Here is a 23,772-nt window from a genome sequence, read left to right on the forward strand (position 1 = left end):
AAGCTATGAGCACATGACCAAAAGCTGAAATAGATGAGCCGTCTCCCAAGTAATTAATAATTTCATACTGACTGACACATGATGAGGTCAGAGTCGGTGGTAGGACCAACATGCCTGTGCGCTTCTGCCTGATGGGCCTAGCCTGTGTGTGTGCTACAGAAAGGATGAGTCAGAGGCAGGCCCTCAGCCACAGAACCCTCTAGAAAGTATGTGAGCCACATGCCAACACCTAAGTTCTACCACCCAGCCTCTGCCTGCTGTCCTCATTGTCCCTTCTCATATCCTCTCTCTCTGCAACAGGAACTGCTCCAGGCCAGGACTGCTCCTGGCTGCCTGGGCTGCCTAATTGGTCTCCAGGTGCCTCTGCACAACCCAATGACTGGTCACCAGGAATTTGACAGATACATAGGTTTAGCAGATGGGAAGTGAAAGCCAGAGAATATGGTTCCTTGCCCATCAGAACAGTAACTCCTTAAAAAATAGGGAACCAAAAAGCAGAAAGGATGCTGTTTCTACAGCCACTCTATAGATTCTCTATAGGCAAAGTCTCAGCTGCAAATATCCCAATGGGTGGGGGGATTGGCACACGGTGAGAACCACAACACTATCAGGCTCCCCACAGTGAGATTGTGGCAACAAGAATTTGCAGGCTATGTCAGGACATAGCAGCTGTTGGACCTCCGCTGCCTTTCACCTACAGTATCTGCTACTCACGGTTCTCCCCGATCCTGTTCTCATGAGGTGGCCACCCCAGAATCGTCATTAAGGACTGATCCCAATGCCTACCTGGCAACCCAGTAGGCAACCCAGTATGCGCATATCATGTGGCTGGAGGTCTCCCCTTGAAAATACAGCACTGGGACCAACCTCAGATTTCTACACGCACTGCCTATCCCAAGGGTAGGTACAACAGCCTTCCAAAGTCTCCATCTACACAGGGCTTGGGTCCCCTCTTTTCCCAAGCACTGCTCTGTGAATCCTCGACAGAGTGGTCTAGTTCAGCCATCAGAGTTCTCATACCAGCAATCGGGAGGATGTAAATATTGAGCTTCTGAGACAGAGGTGAAGGGCTTCTTTTGGTCTCCAAGGGAAATGGGCTTAGCCAGGCTATGGAGCCGAAAAAACCATGCTACTACCCAACTCGTCACGCTACACTCTCAAAAGTGCCACCAGAATGTAGCTGCCTGCTGGTGCAGTGAGGATGTCCTGCCCACCCCCCTCCACCCCCGCCTCCACCCTCCAATGAGTTTACAGTAAGTGGTTACATGTAAAGTTCAGCCATGTTCACAACAGTCAGAGATTGGCAACATCCAAGCAAGCCCATAAGAGCGGTTTGGGCCAAGAAGGAAGAATGAAAAGAAAGAACTTGCATTTACATATTTGTCCCCACAGGCCCTCCCCAGGACAACCATGAGAGGTGACTGACAAGCAGTGTGGACAGCAGAGTCCCCCAAAAGAGTAACGTTCCAATTAGTCCAAAGAAACGAGAGCCTGTTTCCCAGAGTCCCAATTAAATCACAACCAATCAATGCTTGCTCCCATCCCTGCCATTCTGCTCAGGAAATAATGAGAAAAATGAGAGGGGCCCCCGCCAGCAACTTCCGTGTGGCAGCCCTTTGAAGCCAGAGAAATGCACCCCAGCATGGTTTGCAAGCATGTCCAGTCGCCACTGCACCTGTGCCTTTAAGACAGCCTGGTGTCTTGGTCCCCACTCGGACCCTGAAGAATGCCAAAGAGGGTGCCCTCGCCCCACCCCCAACCTGTGGGACACAGAGAAGCTCTGTGGGACCAGACCCGGCTGGTCTTAAAACTGTCTGCATTGATTCATCACTGGATCTGGCGCGCTCGCCCCTCTGTTTCCACGCCATCCATCATGGGTCCCAGAACCAAGAAATCCAATAAAGACACAATGGCACAGCTCTGTGTTCCCAGCAGGCCCCAGAAAGGCTGTGCGAAGGCCCCAGCCCAGGCAATTAGCTGAATCCATGGGATCGCGTGCTGATGGGCTTTCAAAATCCCTTGCCAGGCATTTCACAGGCAGGTGTTTGGGGAAGGAGGGAAGGAAGCAGACAAGGGCTGGCTGGGTGCTCCAGCAGCACCAGAGGATGACCAGGAGGGTGCTTTCAGGAGACCTGCGATGGAGAAGGACCTAAATTCGCTCCTAAACTGCAAGAGACAGGGAGCAACCCTTGAATTACAATACCATGAAGATGATCATTTCCAGGCCTTTCTAAGCAATCCAAACTTCTGAAGATAATAAGCAAGATTTAATAACGGAACTCACCTTCTCTTCCCAGCATCACCCTATATCCAGCTCCAATGATGTAGACCAGACAAGAGATACAGGGTTTCTAGACCCTTCCATCCACTCTGGGGCCAAATGGAGCCAGTTCAGCATATTTATTACCACATATTGAACAACAACAGTAATGTAGGGTTCAGAGATCTACTGTGAGCGTGGAATACCTTAAGCCTCCAACCTGCAAAGTTTGCGTCAGTCTGCCCAACTCAGAAGCCAAGGTACCTCCACACATGGAACATTCCCATTCCTGTCCCAGTAGCTGCATCTCCCTCCAGGGCCTGGCACTGAGCCCCTGGAGAAAGACAGTCAAGCCAGAGGGCCTTGAGTTAATGAGCTCCATGGCTTCAGGACCAAGTTCAGTGCTGTGGGAGCTGGACTGAAATGAACTAAAATATTTTCCAAATTCAGTCACTTCTCAATTACCCTTGAGTGAACTGTCCATGACAACCCAAATACTCCATGCCCCCCAGAGCTTGAGGCTCATGAAAGATGCATAGAGTGATGTGTGTGTGTGTGTGTGTGTGTGTGTGTGTGTGAGAGAGAGAGAGAGAGAGAGAGAGAGATACAGAGATACAGAGACACACACACAGAGACAGAAAATGCATGTTCCCAAACTAACTATAAATAAGTGATTATTGAATAGTTTTCCACTCTTGAGAATTTTCCCCATCCCTTCCTCCACATATGCATACAGACACTTGGTCCACAACTGGGAAATCATGAGGCCTAGCGCTGGGGACAGAGGTTCTTCGGAGATTCATAATAAGCCACTAGGCTCTCTCTTTTCCTGAATGACCCCAAACTAGAAGCAGGAACATAATGAACTTGGACCTCCCCAGGCGGGATGGAAGCAGACACTCAAGAAGCCCCAAACTTACCCTTGCAGACCACGCTGTTCTCCGGCTCATAGCCAGGCTTACAGGTGCAGCGCCCAATGGGCACCATCCACTCTCCATCCCCATTGCAGTAGAGTTTTATGGGAACGTCCACTTCTTCTGCATTAGGGATGCATGTGCCCCGAGCAATCACCAGAGATGTGCTCTCTGCTCCTGTCATGGTTTCAGGGAACACTGCGAAGTTTTGCACAATGCTTGGACACTTTTTGAAGAAGACACGGACAGAAAGGAGAGACATACAGGCTCCATAATCCTGGAAAGCGAGGTAAAATCCATTCCGAGTAAGAGGCCCAAAGCTCCTGACTTCTGTGTTGACCTTCATCAATCTTCCCCCAAAATCCACCTGAGAGAAGCTCTCATCTGCAGCAATGGTATCAACTTTGAGGTAGGGGGCTTCAGACCAGAAGGCTGACTTCTTGGTGGCAATGACAGAGTCAGTCTCATAGTAGTACAAGTTGAAGGTCTCCTTGCAGGAGCCTGGGACATTTGGGAGGCTGCTGCAGTCCCTCACAGTGAAGCGCATCTCCGTGTAGATGCGATGGGCACCCCGTCTGTTGATAAAGGTGGTGAGCAGCCAGTTGTTCTGGTTGGGTTCAAAGACGTTGCACACTTGGTAAGTACGGATGGTGTTCAGGTTTTCATCATAGCCACTGACTTCTTCCCACTGTCTCAAGCGGGCCGCAGGCACACACATGCAAAATCAGAAAAGGAGAGAGTGATAAGATCAAAAGAGGCAATCCGGAAGAGAATCCCAGAGCTTTGGAGGGGCTTTAAGAGCCCACCAGTCTCACTGCTCCATTTAACAAAGGTGCTCATATAGCCATGTCTGTGTTTTAAAGACTGCCTGAGATTCAGCGTCTCAGTTCTCTACAAATACACCCCCCCAATACAACAGGTTTAATTATAGAAAGTATTCCCTCAGCCAGGGGGTGGTAGCGCACGCCTTATTTCCAAGCACTCAGAAGGCAGAGGCATGTGGTCTCTACAAGTTCCAGGCCAACCTGGTCTACAGAGTGAGTTCCAGGACAGCCAGAGCTGCAACACAGAGAAACCCTGTCTCAGAAAACCAAACCAAAAAAAAAGAAAGAAAGAGAGACAGAGAGTGGGGGAGGGAGGGAGGGAGGGAGAGAGCGGAAGGAAGGAAGGGAGGGAGGGAGAGAGAGAGGGAGGGAGGGAGGGAGGGAGGGAGGGAGGGAGGGAGGGAGGGAGGAAGGAAGGAAGGAAGGAAGGAAGGAAGGAAGGAAGGAAGGAAGGAAGGAAGGGAGGAAGGAAGGAAGGGAGGAAGGAAGGAAGCATTACCTCATCAAACTTGGAAATCTCATGCTGTGCGCATGTGTGTGTCCTTTATTGTAACTTATTGAGGGCAGGCACCGTACTCTTGGCTGCCAACAGCCTCTACTCTATAAATTAGAGATCTGGTTATAAAAGAACTCCACAACAGACATCCCCATCTGTGAACCTAATATCTTTATGGTGGCAAAACTCCTTTATATACCTCTGCAAAGCATATAAAGAGAAACTTTTTTTTAGTTTCTCAACAACCTTAGATTATCAGAACCATTTGTTTTAGAAGAGCAATCTCTTTGAAAGAGCTAGACTGTGAAACGATGGAGGCTGCTAAGAGACACTCTTAATGAAGTTAATTCAGCTCCTGTGTGAAACTGTCAAGCTGAGATGAGATGGAGGAGCAATGTAGGAGGACAGTACTTAGAAAGGAAGGGCCATTGCTTACCCCGGGAGAGACACCTGATTCATAGTGGAAAAGAGAACTCCTATTTCAGAATCTTTATGTAGCAGAGGAAGAGTGGCGAACAGCGCATTTACTCCACGCCCTACAAGAGTCTCATGGTTGTTTGGTTATCTCCAATTCATAGCTAATCAGACATCACGTAAGTCCTCCACGGTACACGGCTGTAAGAGAAGCTGTATAGGAGGGATGGTGCTTTGAATCACCTAAAAACTTCGAGAAGGGAATTTCTGCAGCAGGTAATGGGAGGAAGTTAATAACTGAAGGAATCTCTTCCCCTGGAGCTACAAAGGAAGACACATAGTGTCAAGGGCAGAGGGGACAACAGGGGGACATCTAGAGAGCTGACCTACATATCCAGGATTGCCGGGCTCTCTCAGCCCTCCTAGAGTACCACTTCCTGTTCCAGCCAGAGTCTCTGATGAGTTCCTTCCAGAAACCCTTGGGGACTGAAGGTCCATGTTGATTTGTTGCCTATATAAAATATCAGTTCTCCCAAAAAGCAACCAGTATCCCATCTGTCGTTTGATTTGTTACCCCCCCCCTTTCTCCTTCTCAAGGCATTCATAACATAGGCTGATCTTGAACTTGCTACATAGCTACACCTGCTGCTACCTTCCCAACGGTATTAACAGGACAGGACCACCACAGCTATCTATGTAGTGCTGGAGGTTGAACTCTGGGCTTTGTGCGTGCTAGGCAAGCACTCTGCTAACTGAACTACGTCCCCAGCTTCTTGCAGTCACTCTTCTGGCCCCCAGCACCACTCCTTGCTCAACTTGTAACACCAGGACTTTAATGTTGCCAAAGTTGCAAGTGGCTTCCACCTCCAAGCACCATCTTTAGGCATTTGACCTAGGATGCCTTTTCCATCTTTGCTAGAATAACTGCAACTCTGGAAAACCTCCCAGTTTCCAGCTCGTACTACCCAGGCTGGACACTTGATCTACCCTTTCTCCACCTGTAAGAATTTGGACACACGGACACTGAAGCATCCCGTCCCACCAGTGGTTGGTGGGACCCTAAAGGATCACAGCATAGGGATATTCAGCATCTGGACCCAGCACCGGAACAGATATTGTACACACATGAGGATATGCCTGTTCCCATGCTCAGTGGCAGGGCCACAAGCTGAGCAAAAGCCCTACTGCATAGCTCATGTGGAGTATAAATCCACACTGTCAAACCTCACCTTGGCTTTGCTTAATTTCTTATTGATCTCTGGATGTAGAGGAGCCACTTGTTTTTTTTTTTTCTTTCTTAAAGACTGTGTTATGTTCTATTTAAATGTGTTTGTGGAAGTTTTGTTCTGCTTGACTGGGTCTTGGAAACCAGAAAGCAAATAGATGAGGAGAAGTTGCTGACAGCATTTCAGATCGTTTTCAGGCCTCCCTCCCTTGAAACATTTTCCCTGCTGACCTGACATGACTTTGGAGGGAGGGCAGGCAGCTTTCTTTTAATGTTCTAGAATTGTTTAAACTCAGCAGGTCTCATGATCCATTGTTCCAGCAGAGTTTCAGCATAAATGCTGGGCCCTTTGGCTGATGCCCAGGTGAAGCATGGACCCCATTCAGGGCAGAGGTCTCCTCACAGCCAGAGCCTCTGGCCACCCAACACTAATGCAGCTCTCCCTGGGAAAGGAAGTACTAGCTACCAGGCTCACCTGAATGCCAAGGCCATTACCACTGAACGTCCTGAGATAAACAGAATGAGGATTTCACTCAGCAGAGTCGGGCTATTGAGAACATTCATCTTCGAAAATGACGCTGATTAACATTGTAAGACCCAACAGAGGTAATCGCTTCAGACATTAACCTCTCCGGGCCTCAGTTTCCTCGTCTGTAAAATGAGGAATCATACTGGGTGACCTCAAGTTGTAAAATTCTACAGATCTAATTGGTTCTGTGACAGCTCCTAAGGGAGCGCTCAAATCAAATTAGAGGGGATAGAGCTGCATGTTCAAAAGGAAAGAGTAGAAAGGAATGGAGAGAAAGGAAAATAGCCCCCTGTGGTGTGGGGGGAAAGGAGACCTCGACTACAGCGCTGCGCATTAATTTCTCTCCGGCTTCCATTCTTCTCCTGTCAGCTGGTGCTGTGAGGGTGGGAGAAGGAAGAGAGAAGACAGGGCGAGAGGAGAGATAAATGCCTCCCAGGGTAAGTAGCAATTATGATGGGGAGGGCCTTAAGAAAGAGAAGATCTCAGTTCATGGAGACAGACTAGGATGGGCTGGCATTCCCAGCAGGGAGGGACAAACATTGTTATTTGTTGATGTTACACCGCATCAGTCTCATTGCTTTATTGCAAAACCTCACTCATTCATCAGCGGAAAATGTTTTCTAAACGTCAGCTTTATGCCAGGCATTCCATTAGCCACTGGGGATACAGCAGTGTGAAGCTTAGGACTGAGGGACAGGGACAGAAATTAGAAAATTATCAGAATAACTACATAATTGCAGTTGTGTTAATTAATGGGAGGTTATGAGGTACCAAGAAAGGGAATGTACATGAAATGCAGGAAAGTCTTCCAAAAGAGTCTCCAAGTGGATAGGGTGGATGGAGAGGAGTTGTCTTGGAGAGGTGTGTATATCCTAGGGGCAAAAATGGGCAGAGCATCTGTGCCCCAGGCACACAAATACAAAAGCCCTGTGGTGGGAAAAAGCAAGCTGGTGTTATTCAGGGATGAAGTTCACGTGGCAGAGTCTTACAAAGTAGGCATGGTAGGGATAAAACCAAGGGATGGACATGATGAGAACTTCCGGTTTCAACCTGAGCACAGAAAACACAGACAGACGAATTCTAGAGAGGAAACACCCAGATGACCAAAGTTCAATGTTTAGAGGGTATCTCAAAGTAGGAACTAGGCTGGAAGAAGGCCTAAGAGCATGGGAGGAACAGCTGGAGATCACTGCCATCCAGCTGTGAAAGAAGATGGGATGGGGAGGAGACCTGTGGAGCTGGGAGAGGTATTTCAAGGGAGACTCTCACTGACAGTGAAGTGACAGACCCAAGGGTCCATGTGACCCATAAACATCTTTTCACACTATCTTTGAGTATCTCAGATCTTTAGAAATGCTGGTTTCCCTGCGCCTTTCCTTTAAAAAGCCAGAAGTTCCTATGGGCCTTGGATAGTCGGACTGAAGAGATTCCTTTTCAGCACCAATTTTGTTACCATTAGCCTGTACTGTCCAAGGGCAGACTTACAGCACTTCTCCATTCAGTGGCCACTTCCCAGCCTCCAGTTCTAAGTGCTATCCTCCCCCTCCCACTGTGTTTTTTACCTGCTGCCACTAAACAGCAGCAAAGTACCACGAGCGGCTTAGTAGACTGGCAAGACATCAAAGAGATAAAGTGCCAAGTCTTGGTAAGGAAGTGACTAAGAAGATACCAGGAATTGGAAATGGATAACATCATTTTGGTTTGGGTTTTAATTTAATGCAGTTGCTTCTCTCAACACTGAAAATGTTAACCTAAACTCAAATCAGTGGGAAAAGGTAAATGAATTTTTTTTCCAAATTTTGGATAACTGGGTAACCATCTGGAAAAAGCTAGCTCCCCTATCCTCCATCCATTATTCCAGAATAAATTCCCAATAAATCAGAGAGTTAAACATTAAAAACAAAACCATAAAAATACCAAAAGAGATCACAGGGACAATTTCTCTACATTAATCATAACACAAAACTCAAGAGGCCATAATTTGATAAATTCAACTTCACCAATTTTCTTCATTTTTTTAAATGGGCATGATGGAAATCTTTGTAAGCAAAGAGAAAAGAAATAGGGAAAGCTTGATGAAGAAAACCCTCAAAACTATTTATAATGTATCATGAGTAACACATTAATTTCCCCCTAATATATAGAGAGCTTATATATCAGTAATAAAATAGACATACAGGCAAAGAACATCAACAAATAGCTCACTGGGATGCAGACACACCTCTCAGTCATATGACAGGATGTGGAATGTCAGTCAGCATTGCAGAAATGGTCTAGGCCGTGTTTTGACCTTTTCTGTTGTTGGTGGTTAAAGAATAGACGTTTAAAGACACTGTATTTGAAAGGATATTGGAGATAAGAGTTATTGATACACAGGTATCAGGAGAAATGGCTCAACAGTTAAGAGCCCCTTCTCCCCTTCAGAAAACTGGGATTCAAGTCCCACAACCATGCATAATTCCAGTTCTAGGGGATCTGATGCCCCCTTCTGGCCTCCTTGTGCACTGACACACAAGTGGTGCACATACATACATGCAGGCAAACATGCAGACACATGAACTGAAACTAAATCTTTATAAAAGAATTCTGATACACAGCTGAATGGGAGGCAAATTCGTATCATTCCAATCAAAAATTACAGTCATTGACTCAGCAATTCTACTTGGAGGATCATTCGTCAGATAAATTTTCACATATAAAATATCTGATTCATATTCACATCTGTGTCATAGTTACTCACTCAAGCCATCATCACCTCCAGAGGCAGCCATGTCGCTGAGGATCACATTCAGTAAGCCTTCCCAGGATCTACTGACAGGGAGCTTTGCAGAGCCGTGATGGACTGAGGAGCCATTCACTGAGACCGAATTACTCGCCAACCATTATTAAAAATCTTAGTTGTGGAGTACGCTTCCTGTTTCACCGCACATCAATCTCTCTATACCCACCCCTCTTCCTGGATCTCTCAATTTAATTCTTTAATGTGACTGAAGAACTTTGTTAATATCCAATAAGTAGCAAGTTCATAAACAAAGTATAATGTTTCCATACAGTGGAATATTATTTGCAACAGAAAAGGAGTGAATTACTGATACATATTAAAACAGGGGTAAATCCAAAAAATGTTATGTCAAGTGAAGGAAAATATGTGCCTTGAAAGGCCACACATTATATGACTCTAGACACACAAAAAGTCAGAAGAGCCAAATAAACAAACAGAAAAGCATCTTTCCTGGGCCTGGGGAGTCTGGAAAATAACTGCAAATAGGTACAAGTGGATAAGAATCTTCTTTGGGGTTGGTGGGAATGTTCTGAAATGGGGGTATGATGATCACAAGCCTTGCAAATTTACTATAATAATTTAATTGCATGCCTAAAATGGGGATATCTACAAGAGATGAATAAATACATCACTATAGCTAACAAACTTCATTATTTTGGGCAGTTGATACCTCAGCCCCCCAACAATGCAGACTTGGCCTGTGTCATCCACAAACACCATGCCCACAGCAGCCCACACCTCTGTTCACCCTATCCCCTTACCCAGAATGCCCTTCTCATTCCTCTATCCTTCTGTACTTCAGCTTCTTAAGTAGTGGGTTACCACCCTGTATGGGATGACACAAGTGCATGTGGTGGTCTCTCTCTCACATACACAAAGGCACACACAGGCACACACAGGCACATATGTACCCACAAATTAACAATAGCACAAGGTTTCTGAGTATACAGGGAACAAAGATTAACACAAAATCAACATGTAATGAATCTCAAATCTCTCTGGCAATGCTCAACATCCTGTGGCACTCAGCTTCACTGCTGCCTTCATTCTGTACACACAATATGCACACTTCATTCCGCACATGTCACACCATTCAAGGCCAACAAATTCAAACACCTCAGCTCAGATTTGAGCCAACCGTATGCTCTAAACAGTGTTTTTATGGTACACAAGAGTATTCTATGCTGTATCATCTAAACTAGGGTGGTTGAATTACAGAAAACAAAGACAATGTTTTCCTACCATCACTACTCATCAAATCAGTACATCTTTGGGTTCTACTATTTTGTTAGGATGTTTAAATTTTAAAACTGTCATTTGAGTGGCTGACTTGAATTTCATTTTAAAAGAAAATCATTAAGTGAACTTGGTTTTGGGATTGGGACAGAATTTCAACAACTTCTGAAATGGCCCTAAACATTCTTCTGACATTTGATAGTCTGAATTTATGTGAACTAGTGTTCTCAGCATTGATGATCATAAGTGTACAATATTGATCAACCTTGAAATATTGAAGATGCTCCATGTCCTGCAGTATCAAGTATTTAGCCATGAGTTAATTTTCCATGTATAAAACATGCAAGCATACCTATCTCATTAGTGTGCAAATTTGTATCTGTCTTTAATAAATGCTAAGATTATATAAATGACAAAGAATCATTTTAAAATAAATTTCTTTGTGATCACTATCGGTAAAAGTTTGGTTTGCAAATCTAATTTATAGGCTATGTACCAGGTTTGCATAAACTTTTCTGGGTCAAGTGGTGTTGAAAGGAAGAAGTCTAAGAAATCTTCTTCTAAACCAAGTGCCAAATATTCCTTCAGTCTATCTTGTTTCTGGATGAACAAATGATGCTAAAATGGAGGCAAGACAGCATCTAGAAGTGGCCAAGGAGACATCCTTGTCACTGGGACCAGAGACCAGAGTAGTACCTAAAAGTGTCCCAAAGACCGGGTGAGACTCTTGGTTTCAGAATCCCATGCCATGCAACAACGGTGTCTGATCCGGGAATGTCTAGGACCAATGAAATCCACAGGTCTTCTTGGTACTCATCCCATTTTTATCCCAGATGATCTCATGTCAACAAGCAACACTGGAGACCTGTCCGGCAGACATCAGGCCAACCGTGTTCAGCAAGTCCAAGCACAATCGGCCATTCTTGCAGAACAGTATTTCTCCTAACTGGCCTCTCTCTTCCATTCCCAAAGCCACTGCCCTGGGGATGGTGCTTACACGGTCTGTCTTGTTTCTGTTTGGTTTTGCTGTTGTTGTGGTCGTTGCTGCTGCTGTTTTGTCAGAAAATAGTGGCAACACATAAAGGCAAGAGACGTCAAGGGCTCAAGCCAAGAGCACTTCCTCTCACATGGAGGCCCAGAAGCCATGCCCACTTCCTAGTACTGGTGCTGAGGTTCTGACAGACCCTAGCACCGCCCCCTAATCTGCCTTCTACAACCACCTGATCTCTACTGCACAGAGCCAAAGAATGGCAGGCCTGGCTGGACACATTCAAGAGGGATATGAACTGTTACCAAGCAGACAGACTGAGGACATCCTGCAATATCTACACACAAGTCACGTGGCAGACGCACAGCAGGACTGAGTTCTCTACAGTCCCTCCTTCAAGGAGTCTCGGGCCCCACTTCCTCTGTGATGATGTCCCCAGCTTAAATCTGGATGGAGATTAGTTTTCAGAAGGCTTCGTGCATGGGTGAGTCTATTCCACACAATTTAACATTTGGTAATGCACTCTTTCCAACGACTCTTTAATTGCTTTGTGTGTGTGACTTTGGTTTCTGCTACTGAGCTGTGAGCTCCTTGAGGACATGAAATTGTGTTTTGACTAATTCATTAGTTCATGTCAACAAGCAACATTATTCAATGCATGGAACTTCACACCACTGGGGCCATGCAACAACAGTGTTTTACCTGGGAATGTCTAGGACCAATGAAATCCACAGGTCTTCTTGGTACTCAGTTCATTTTTATCCTAGATGATCTCATCCATATACAAGGATTCCGTTGCTATGGAGTAGATCACCAGTTTCACTGCTCCCCAGTGATCAGCCTTGTATAACAGGCTGCCTGCTGGACATTACCTGCAGATACTTGGAACTCACCTTGCTCTCAGCAACACCATGTCCACACAGTGCCAAATGCCCTATGCCTAGGAGGAACTCTGTGCTTTTCTTTCTCCTTTGGTGTCATTTCTGTTTGTCACAGGGGATTAATTACCAAATCTTTCTTCTATTCTCTCCTCTGTGGTGCCTCTATCCAGCGTTCTCTTCCTTTCCCCTTTCTGCCATTGACTCTTCACTCCCCTCCCAATGACTCTTCCAGTCACTCTTTTTAATTCTTCTGACCCTAGGAATCTTCTAGAACACAAATCCATCTCCTCCATCACCGTACCTAAAGGGTTGGAACAGTGCTGAGTGCCTCATTATGCTCCTAGTGCTCAGCTCTCAAAAAAAAAAAAAAAAAATACTAGGTTGGTGCCATGAAAGCTACCAAAGGAAGCAACCAACAGTCCTATATGTAAAACCTGTGAACCACAACAATGACCAGCATGGCATGATAACCCTCAGGGTTCAGTAGTGGCATCCACACCTAGGTGGTAATCAACAGCTTTCTAATTGAACTTAAGGCCCTGCTCATCAAGAGGGAAATCATGCCTGGTATTAGAAACCTAGCCAACCACCCAGGGCAAATGAAGTCATAGATCTTGGAGGAAAGCCTACAACTACTACTAAACCAGTATAATCCCTAACGACATTCTAAATATTTATCTTTACACCCACAGATAAATGTAGCCCCAACCCCTCATTAAGGAAACTTCTTTTACAACGGGGGAGACCATTACAGAAAACCACAATCAATCCAAAATTCGGAGGTGTGGAGCCCAGTCCCAGCTGGCATATTTAGGACACAACTCCCCAAACTCAGTGATCACTGTAGAAGAGGAGGCAGAAAGACTGTAAGAGTGAGCCAAAAGAACAAGAAGCTTGCTTTGAGACTGTGTCTCCTAGAAATGTCAGAAATCACACCATTAAGTCTCACCATCGTGTCTGCCTAAACGTGACTTGAACAAGGAAGACACCACCAGTCACACTAATGTGGAAAGGGGATAGCTCATGGAGCCTCAGCCCTCGACAAAGAACTACAGTCAACTAAGAAATGCTGAGAGCAGGAGAGATTGTCTTCCCCACCGAAGAGCATGCCAATTGGTTATCCAACACCAAACGGTCAGTCCTGAAAAAACATGTACATACAAGTAACATTATATGGACTGAGTAGATCAACAAAGGAAAGGGGCATGACTCTGAAAGCAAGCAAGGGGGTAAGTACACAGGAGGGTTTGGAGGGAGAGATGATGTAATAATCTCAAACAATGAAAGAATTATTTTAAAAGATGCTAGAAGCCAGAGGCAATGAGTGAAGCTCTACTGTTTCTGCCTCCTTGGCCACTGATCCTGGACTGGGATTTACTACAGTGCTCTATAATGAGAAGAAGAAACAATCCACCTTGCACATCACACAGACAGACTAGCAACAGCCTTTCAAAGGGCACTATTATTGATGCAAATAGCCCATCTGTCCTTGAGATAAGCATAATAAAGAAAACAATGACACCCATTAGAAAATACTTGCTCAGGCTTTTGGACTATGACTTTGATGAATGGGAATGGCACCTTCAGGTACCTCCAAGCTCTAGGTTTGCTAGACCTACTTACTGGAAGTCAGAGCTGGTCTGTTGCTCTGGAGGGGCTTCCAGGTGTCTACAGACATTTGAACAGTGAACACTGACTACTCGCTGTCAGGCTGATCATGTAACTATGTGTGACTCTGTGTGTGTGTGTGTGTGTGTGTGTGTGTGTGTGTGTGTGTGTGTGTGTGTGTGTGTGTGTGTGAAGTGACATCAAAACTCATATATGTGTATGAACCTCTCCCCTTTCAAGAACACTATCATGAGCTCTTCCCACCAGGCTATCTATACTGTCTTTTACACCAGCCTCCAGACACTGATACATTCCTTATCTACAAGAGTGGCTTTGGGTTAGAAGCATGCAAAGGTCAATTATAGTCAGTTTTGATACATGAGGTTGATGACCAAACTAAGCAATAATATTTATTGGTCAAATATAAAGAAACCAGTGAAGTTCAGAGATCTGGGCCATTTCTACATGATCTCTGAAGACAATCACAACTTAAAAACCATGAGGAGCTCTACAAGGACTTGATAGTTAGCCCTTCCCTAGAGTATTATAACGCCTCTTCCTCACTCCCAGAATTCTCACTAACCATCAGGATGCCACAACCTAACGACATCCACAAGCCATGTTTGCAAGGCTTGCTGGCAAGGCTCACCTCCTCTGGACACTTTTACTTAAGATAGGGGCAGAAACAATTGAAATTTGGGCTGAAGAGATGGCTAGTTGTTAAAGTGCTTGCTGCACAGGCCAAGTACCTGAGTTCGGCTCCCCAGCAATCATAAAAAACCAAGTATGCCTATACACACCTGAAACCCAAAGCTGGGGAGGCAAAGGTGTGCAGACCCTTGGATCTCATTGGTTCCCAGGTTCATAAGAGACCCTGTCTCAAAACATAAGGTGACTTGGGATTGAGCAAGACACTTAATACTGGCCACTGGCTTCCACACACCTGTGCTCACACACATACTTGGGCACCTACATGCATACACATACATTCACATGATCTCTCTCTCTCTCTCTCTCTCTCTCTCTCTCTCTCTCTCTCTCTCTCTCTCTCTCTCACACACACACACACACACACACACACACACACACACACACACACACACACACAATTATTAGAATCAGCTTTTCTGCCTCTGTTAGCCTGACAAGATCCCAGCCATTCTAACCTGTCTCGTGCCCAACTCAATGAACTCATTTCTAAAAGTCATGAACGGAAAAGACTGAAGAATCTACTCATTCCCCCAAACAATGTTTGAGGTGTTGGTGACACGGCAGAAAACAGACAAATTCGCAGCCCCTGTGGACCTTACATTGTAACATAGTGAACCAGAAAGTGAACAAACAAGACAATTATGAAGTTACTTCCTCTAAATGGGAACTCTCCTTCCTGGAGAAAGGAAAACGTCTCCTAAGGCCCCGGATGCTAAGAAGCTTGGAACCCGGGGAGCCCAGAAAGCTCCAAGCCTCCTGAGGCTCCTTCCCAGGGTTATATAAGCAGTAGAGGCCTGCTGGGGGAGAAGTTAGGTGGGGCTGCCTGCTGTACGGAGCTCCAGAGGTAGAGCATGGGTGGGTTGTCCCCCATGGTGAGAGGGGCTTTAATGACACAGCTGCTATAGAATCACTCGCTCAGCTGCAACTCTGCATTCATTTTCTGGTAAGTAACCTCCATGGATTTATTAGTTCACCATGCTGGAACTGACTGGGTGGGATTGGCTTTGTTTGTTGTTGTTGCTGCTGTTGTTGTTGATTTTTTATTTTGTTTGTTTGTCTTGGGGTAGAGTCTGTCATTGGCGTCCGATCTGAGGTGAATAGATTTTTTTTTTCAAATCTTTCTGTGGGAAGTTATGCAACAAAGTCATATAGTATTTCAGGCTGTTAGAGAGTACAGAGCCCGTGGGGAGACAAGCCATGACAGCCAGTGAGTGGGGTGGCTGAGAAGGGCTTCTAAAATTTGAATGACACCTACCAGCCAGGCTGGGGGTCCATTCCAATCACAAGAACAAATGCCCAGGGTAAGTAGCCTGGTACATGCTATAAAAACCAGAATAGCAGTATAAGCAGTATAAGTAATAGCTATAAGAACACAGAGTCGGGAAGGACTAGAAGGAGATATGGCTGGGAGGTGGCCAGGTGGCCTCACCTCCGCTAACTGCTGTCTTGTGACCACAGACAACGTTCTGCCTCCAGTTTCTTCACCTGCAAAATACTATTTTCCTTGCAGGGTGTGGTGAGGCCTCAGAGGTCACGGAAGTAACTCTTGGAGAGTCTTCAGCAACTACCACTTACTGCCTACCAGCAATTACTGTTGCTGGTCCGATGTCCATCATTACTGTGTTAACCTCAAGACCTGCCTCTAGTTGAGTCAACAGGGTGCGGAAGCCATCTTGATCGTAGATAAACTATCCTACCCTGTGCCCAGCAGAATGTAAGGACTAAACGTCCAAACTGCCTCTCCACACAGACCCAGGGAGACGACCGGCAGCCCTTCTCTTCTCTGACAGTTTCCCAGGCTCCCTCCCAGTCTACTTCAGCATTGGCCATCTTCTTTCAGTCAGGCTTTCAGTGGGTCTCCGTCACCCACCAGCTCAGATCACAGAAGATAAAACTGGACACAGCTCACAGGCTCTGGGTCCACTCTGCAGTCTGTAATTGGGCATCACCTGCTGTTAGGGGAAGCTGCTATGTCACCAGAAACTGTTGCCACTGTGCCCTGTGGGACAATAATGGGAATGTGATGGCCTTGCCCAATCAGGGGAGATGGCTGCCTCTCTGACCATGGCTCCAGCAGTGTTCAACTTCATCAAGCACAGAGGAGCCCACAGATTCATTAGGGCAGCAGATGGGCCAGAGACACCACCATCAAGCTTCTCACCAATCAGTGTGGACTCCAAGAAAGAAGCTCCAGCATAGACAGTAGGTTAAGCCTGAAAGAGCTAGGAGATTAGACAAGCTAGAAGGCTAATGAAAATGTAAAAGGCGGTCCTTGGGGCATAAACTCCTACATGCCCAGAGGGACCTATCATTTAGCACACCAACCAACCAAGGCAACATTTCCCCAATGGCTCCCCTGCGGGCCTGAGCACCAGCTCACCTCCCAATATGCTTAATTTACCTCCCAGATGTGCTGGGCGGGAAGGATATGAATGCCCCCCCCACACACATCACCACAGCCCATGCAGTGTGCTGAAAAGAAGGGTGCCTCACAGAACATTGTTTCTTTATGGCCAGCATCTTGAAAGAACTTCATATTGCCTATTGTGGGACACAAAACAGAATTCTCTGAACCCCAGATTCGTAGCATGGATACATTCCCTGGAGTGCATAAGAGTTTCTAAGGAGTAAGGGGGCATAATTAGAATATGGAGAACATGTACATAATGCTACCCAATATAGTCTCTAAATTTTAGTCCAAAAGCAAAACTCCACAAGATCCATTGGAAGCACATGCCCCACCTCCACTCCCAGCTGCCTCTGCCTCTGTCTCCTCATGTCCTCTCTAACAGAATTTAATGCTACATAACTTCGCCATACGAGTTTTCCAGGGGGTGATATGAACAAATGTCTGTTCACTCCAGATGAGGCACTAACAATGAATCAGAGAAATGATTCTACCCAAGTCCAGCTTGAAGCAATGAGGAGTTGACTGGCTCACTTACAGACATATGAGTGCGGAGGTTAAAGGAACATGGATGTGTCACCCCACTATTGGATGGTGTAGAAATGGGGAGAGAGAAGGTCCCAAGTGAGTACACCTGATACCGAAAGGCAGCATCTGTGTTTACCAAACAAGCTTGGCGCTGAGGCACTGTCCAACAGGAAACAAAGGTAAATTCCCTACAGCAAGTACCTAGTACTTGCCTAGAAAACCAGGGTACCAGCGTGGCTCCAAGAGCAAAGAGTCAGGAAGACTGGAAGGAGATGAGGCTGAGAGGTGGCCAATTGAGACCTGCCTGCGGTCCTGCCCATCCCAGAACCAAATCATGAGGTGGTTAGCACAGCGGGGAAGTTCACCAGCTCTGGGCTCAGCCAGACCCAGCTGGTTGACCAGAGGCAACTCTTTAAACCTCTCCAAACCAGTTTCCTCCTTTGCAGCAGAGATAAGCTAAAAGTACCTAGTCTGCGAGATGACCTGAGGATTAAACAGGATTTATAGCTGGCTGGCGTGCTTAAAAACCCAAGTCACAGTCTTTGGGGACTCTGGTGAGACCGGCGTGGTGGGCTTGGTGCCCCTCAACAGTGTATGGTCTGCAGCCCTCTCCTGACTGCCTGGTTTTCTCTCCTCATGCGTCCCCTTTCACCGCCCTCATATGTGTATGGACACATGTGTGCATGTGTGTGGACCTAGGTGCACATAGAGCTAGGAGTGCTGGTCAGGGCCCTCCCTCACAGAGGGCAAGTGAGGACTGACTCCTTTTCCCTACTCTGGATTAGAGGGAGCTCCCTTCGCGGCTCAGGGACCCCATGCTATGGGAGCCACCACATTCCCAGAAGGCTTGAGGTCCAGCTGACAGGCCCCTTTATGTAGCCTGACACATTTCATACCCCGGGATCTGCCAGCACATCAGCAACAGCATTGACGCGGCAGGTCTGGGCCTTGGGAGGAGCATCTGGTCCACACACCCCCAGGCCACGGGAAGCTCCACCAGGCAGCAGCGTGGTGTACCAGGCCCTGCCTGGAGTGGGGTCCCTGGCCATTATGACAGCTGCTGCTGCTGTTGACACTGCCACAGTGACAAATTCATCCTTCTGACAGGATCCTTTTAAATAATTCACAGGGAGCTGGGGATTAAGACACTGTTTCTCTCTGTCTCTGTTGAGATTCAAAATACCTCCAACTGGGGGATTTAAAGAGAATATAATGGCCTGGCCCTCTAGGGTCTACCCTCCCCCTTTCCTCCCCTTTCCCATTTCCCAAACTCATCCCCCACCCCACCAGCTAGCCCCATAACAAGAAGGTCCAGAAAACAAGAAAGAAAGAAAAAAAAAAAAAAAGGGGGAGGGGAGCCAGTGCTTGGTTGGTCACTATGGCAACGGTGGCAGGGTATTCAGCTACTATTATCCCAGTACCTCACACATGTGATTATCTTAAGCTGTCTATTGAATGTGGTTCGCACTGCTGCCCAACACGGCCTTGTTCGACAAGGCAGGGGCGGGAGCTGCAGGCCCCAGGCCCCAGCTGCCTAATAGAGCTTGGCTCAGCCCCTGGTGCCACTGATGGAGGGCACAGGGTTAGCCCTAGAGAGACTAGTGGCATTTTCCTTCAGCTTGGGGGATCGCTGCTCAGAATGCCTAGCAGAGGCCAACCTGAAGCTGGTCCATCACACTGGGTCATAGGCTGAGAAAACGGGCTTCTCCTTCTGTGAGCTCACAGCACATGGGCCATGCTGGCTATAGCCAGCTGGAACCATCCTGGAGACAAGAGAGCCAGCCTTGGAAGGAAGGAGGGGCTCTTGGCTTCATTCCCATTCTCAGAGTCCAAGTGAACTAAGTCTGGCCTGGGAAGAAGGATGTCTCCCCTCCAGTCTGCTGCCCCCTCCCCCCAACGGGATGGGAATGTGGCCACCTCCTATAACCTGCTTTGGGGGAGTATGTTTTTCCTGTGGCTGCTGGAACTTGGTGCCAGGATGCCTGTGGAGGACTCTGATGCCTACTGAGAAAAATGACCTCATTCCTTTGCTTCCTGGACTTGGCTTTGGACCACTTCTAGACTAAGGTGCCTTGATCCACAAGCATTCCTTGAATGACAAGATCACTCATCCAAAACCACTGATGACATTCTACCTTTTCCAGGGTCTCTTTGAAAATTCAGATTCTAGGTTGAGCCCATTACTTCGGATATTCTCAGGCTAGTACCATGCAGTGCATAGTGGCACACCAGCATCATCCATGGCTTGCACTTAGGCCACTCTAAATGTCTAAGATCAGCCTGGCCTTTACTCCACCTGCAGCTCCATGCAGATGTGACTAGCCACAAACAAGTCCTAGAAACTTGAAGATTGCCCAGTGTGTCATCCCTGGCTCACTGTTGCACAATGAATTAATTGTCTATACCTAAATGCAAACACAATCCATTATCATTGGTCACGTAGGATTCACAGCAGAGCTCTCAGTCAGCAAGCTAAGTCTGAAACCTTCCTCTAACCTCACATCGACTGCTCTGTCCTTTGTGACACCAGGACATGGCTGAGACTTCCTTGTCCATCATGATGATTCAGGGCCAAGTGCACGGAGATGAAGATGTGCCAAACTGGGACACACACAAACACACACGCAGAGAGAGAGAGAGAGAGAGAGAGAGAGAGAGAGAGAGAGAGAGAGAGAGAGAGAGAGCTTGAAGGCAAGAGGAACTAATTGAACAGAACCAACACCAAAACCACCAGATAAAACAAAGTGGCTCACTGAGGTCCTCTCACAGTCTTCCTTTTCTGAATATCCTCACTTCTGAGTGATTACCAAGGCTTAGGGGATGGGAACAGACCCATGAAAGACCCTGTATCACTGCCTAGATCCCACCATCTCCAGACAACTCCTGTATCTTGGATTTCTGGCCAGGACTCACATCCATGATGAGTGAGGCTTCCCACTTCATGCTCCCCCTAGACTTACTATCTTCTGCCCCTAAACCTTCGTATCACAAATCACCTGCTCCAGCTGCCCCTTTCAAGTTTGAAAAAAAAAAAAAAGACTGACTCATTTGGCACTCCCCACAAGTACCATTCTCTGGGTGCACTTACAGTTGAAGCCAATCTCCTGTCTCCCTTCGTAGAGTGTCAGGAAACATTGGCCTCTGCTCAATGCCTACCTGCCCTCTGGTTCCTCAAGCATCTCTGGTCCCCTCTTCATACAGTGGAACACAGACAGTGGAACAAGAGTGAGCTCTGTGGTTAGATAGGCCTGGGGTCAGTCTCAGTGCTGTGACTTTGAGTAATGACTCTGATATTTAAGGACACCACTGAAGAATGGAAGAAATGTCACCTACCTTCAGGGTCCTGGTGAGAGTGAGGCGATACATGTCGTCCTGGAACCTGGTACACCAGGCCAGTGTTTAACTGAAGGTGACCAGTAGTGGTAGAAGTGAATAGAAACCCTGCTACCAATAGCAGGGTGTGTCCTCTGGCCTTCATTCAAGAGAAACGGCCTAGTAGAAAGGCTGAAGCGTTTCTCGTTCCCACCCAAGCTGAGCCCCTCTAAAGAGAGTCAGTGCTGCCAAGCACGCAGTATCACCCTCAGCTTTGTGGTTTACGAAAAAGGTAAACAAAATTAAATCCTCCCGTCACTCCGTAAATAAACTCTTATATCTCTCGTGCTACAAATGTAGAATATGGGCCCAGAGAAGTTAAAGACCTTAGCAGAAAACGATCCCAGAACATCCGCTTCCAAAATCCTGGGCTTGCTCCTTTATAAACACAGTGGGTGAATAGGAAAATCAAGCTTCATCGGGGAGCTACCCTGTTTCTGCGGAGACTCATCCTTCCTAGGGCTGGGCACAGAGTCTTCACTTCCTTCCAATGACCTTGACACTCCCTTCACCTGTTTCCTCCTGAGCAACTTCTCTGGGCATGCTCTCAAGCCATGTGTGGGGCAGGGGTGGGGGGAGTTACATATGCATATATGTGTGTGTGTACACATGCATATGCATGTGCATGTGTGTAGCGACCAGAGGTTGATACTGAGTGTCTTCCTCAATTGTTCTCCACCGTATCTATCAAGACAGGAGCCCTCTCAAAATCTGGAGCTCACTGATTGGGTGGGCCAGCAAGCTATGTCGGAATCTCTGTGGTATCCCTTGTGGCATCCCTTGTGGCATCCCTTGTGGGTATTCTTCTCAGCACTAGGATTACATGTGCATGGCAAGTCTAACTTTTGTTGTGGATGCTCCAAAGCTGAACTCACACCCTCCTGTTTGTGCCTCGGGGACTTTGCCAGCTGAGCTATCTTCCTGGCCTCTTTGACAACTTCCTAAATCAGTCTCACCTTCTTCGAACGTTCTGCCCTTCGCTCAGGATTCCTGTCTGAGTGGCTGTGAGATCAGGCTGGAAGAGCTGATCCAGTCTGCTCCATTTGGGTGCCAAGCTTCAGGAACCCTGCTTTCTGTCGCTGTCCCAAAAGCCCCTTAATGCAGGAAGAGCTGTCAATCCGCCCCCAGGCTAACATGCCATTTGCAGAAGAATTTCAGGGCTGGAACAACTTTCCTATGGAGGGGTTAAGAGAAGACAAGACTCCCATCTGTCCTAGTCAACATGGGTTAAACCAAGTAGGGTGCAAACGAGCCAGATGTGGCCTGGGAAAGGGACACACAGACCCACCTGCCTGTGTGCTCCAACCTGAGTTGGAACCTGACTGTCATGGGTGAGCCACTCAGGCGACTGCTTCTTTCTGGGGCCATGTCTTCTCCAAAAAGGGAGAGGTGGGTTTTTTAGGTGACCTCTGGAGTTTGGGAACAGACCTAATAGGCTGATGAATGAGTCTGTGAGTCATTTCTAAGGGACAGAAAGGAAATTAGTGTGACGTCAAGATTCTGGAAAGCACAACTCCCAACGTCCCTTAATCCAGTAAACTAGAAATAAGGCTCTCTCAACCCCCTTACCCCCACACACCCCCCACAAGACACACATACACACACACACACACACACACACACACACACACACACACACACACACACACACAAACACACACAGAGGAGAGTCAACCCAACTCTCCTCCCCTGAGGCTCCATCTAGTGCCCACCAACCTTCCTGCCTCACCAGGCCTCTTGGCCTCTTAGATTCGGAATCTCCTGGCCCACCCTCCTTCTCCTGCAGGAGGCCCCACCTCCTGACTCTAGTCCTGAGCCCCGCATGCCTTTGTCTATCACTGTCTCTGTCAGGCAGGTGATTTTAAACTTCCATTCCTAAAAGACGCATATTATATAAAAAATGTTTTAAGTGCCTTGGGTGTTTTGCTCCTCATTGCTTCATAAAAGTGACATTAATAGCCAGGGAAGAGCTCGGCTGAGTGCAATTAGGGAGGATGTTTCAGGTATGAAAGCTGTTTTGAGCCTGCTAATGTTTCCTAATTACAGGCCTTTTGGTAGAGAGAGAAAAAGATAAAGAGTGGGTGGGAGACCTGGGGTGGGGAACTCTGCCTCTGCTCAGTGGTTTACCTGAAGAGGGAAGGGGAGGGGGGAGGAGGAGGGAGAGATCAGAGGGTCAGAGGCCACCAGCAGGAGGGCTGGCTTCTCTTGGCCGAGAAAGCCATACTAATTCCTGGGTAACAGCTAAAGGAAGGATTCCATTCATGGCTCGTACTGTGAGAAAAATAAAACCTTTTACACACTGCGCCTGAATTCCTGGACCTCATGGGCAACTCGGCTTGAGCCTTCCACAATTCACATCTGCGGTCTGCCCTAAGCAGGCATCTCATTAGTTGTGCCAGAGAGGATCAGCCTACCGGAGGTTAAAGGGCAGAGGTAAAAGGGCAGCGGGGACACCTTTTAGCCATGTGATCTAAGGAAATGGATCAGCGTCTCCTCATTTTAGTTTCCTTGGCAGCAACATGGAGCCCGGGAAATCCCAGGGGTTGGTCCATGCAGCCTCTTCTCCAGTGTTGGGCTTGCTGTTTGTTTTTCCATTT

At 47.1% G+C, this 23,772-nt stretch overlaps 1 protein-coding gene across 2 annotated transcripts in view; it reads right to left on the reverse strand.

Moving 5' to 3' along the window:
* Positions 1–23,772, reverse strand: part of Ephb1 (EPH receptor B1) — a 448,378-nt gene that overhangs the window by 281,694 nt on the left and 142,912 nt on the right. Inside the window, exon 3 of one of the 2 annotated variants that reach the window (XM_052718319.1) lies at positions 3,181–3,862. The exons of the other annotated variant lie outside the window; for it this stretch is intronic. Within the exon in view, the coding sequence (XP_052574279.1) occupies positions 3,181–3,862 (682 nt within the window). The remainder of the gene's footprint in view (positions 1–3,180; positions 3,863–23,772) is intronic. 2 annotated transcript variants of the gene reach the window in all.

Source organism: Peromyscus californicus, unplaced genomic scaffold (genome assembly GCF_007827085.1).
Source record: "Peromyscus californicus insignis strain IS unplaced genomic scaffold, ASM782708v3 Scaffold_11__1_contigs__length_118956290, whole genome shotgun sequence".
In the NCBI taxonomy this organism is placed as follows: Eukaryota; Metazoa; Chordata; class Mammalia; order Rodentia; family Cricetidae; genus Peromyscus; species Peromyscus californicus.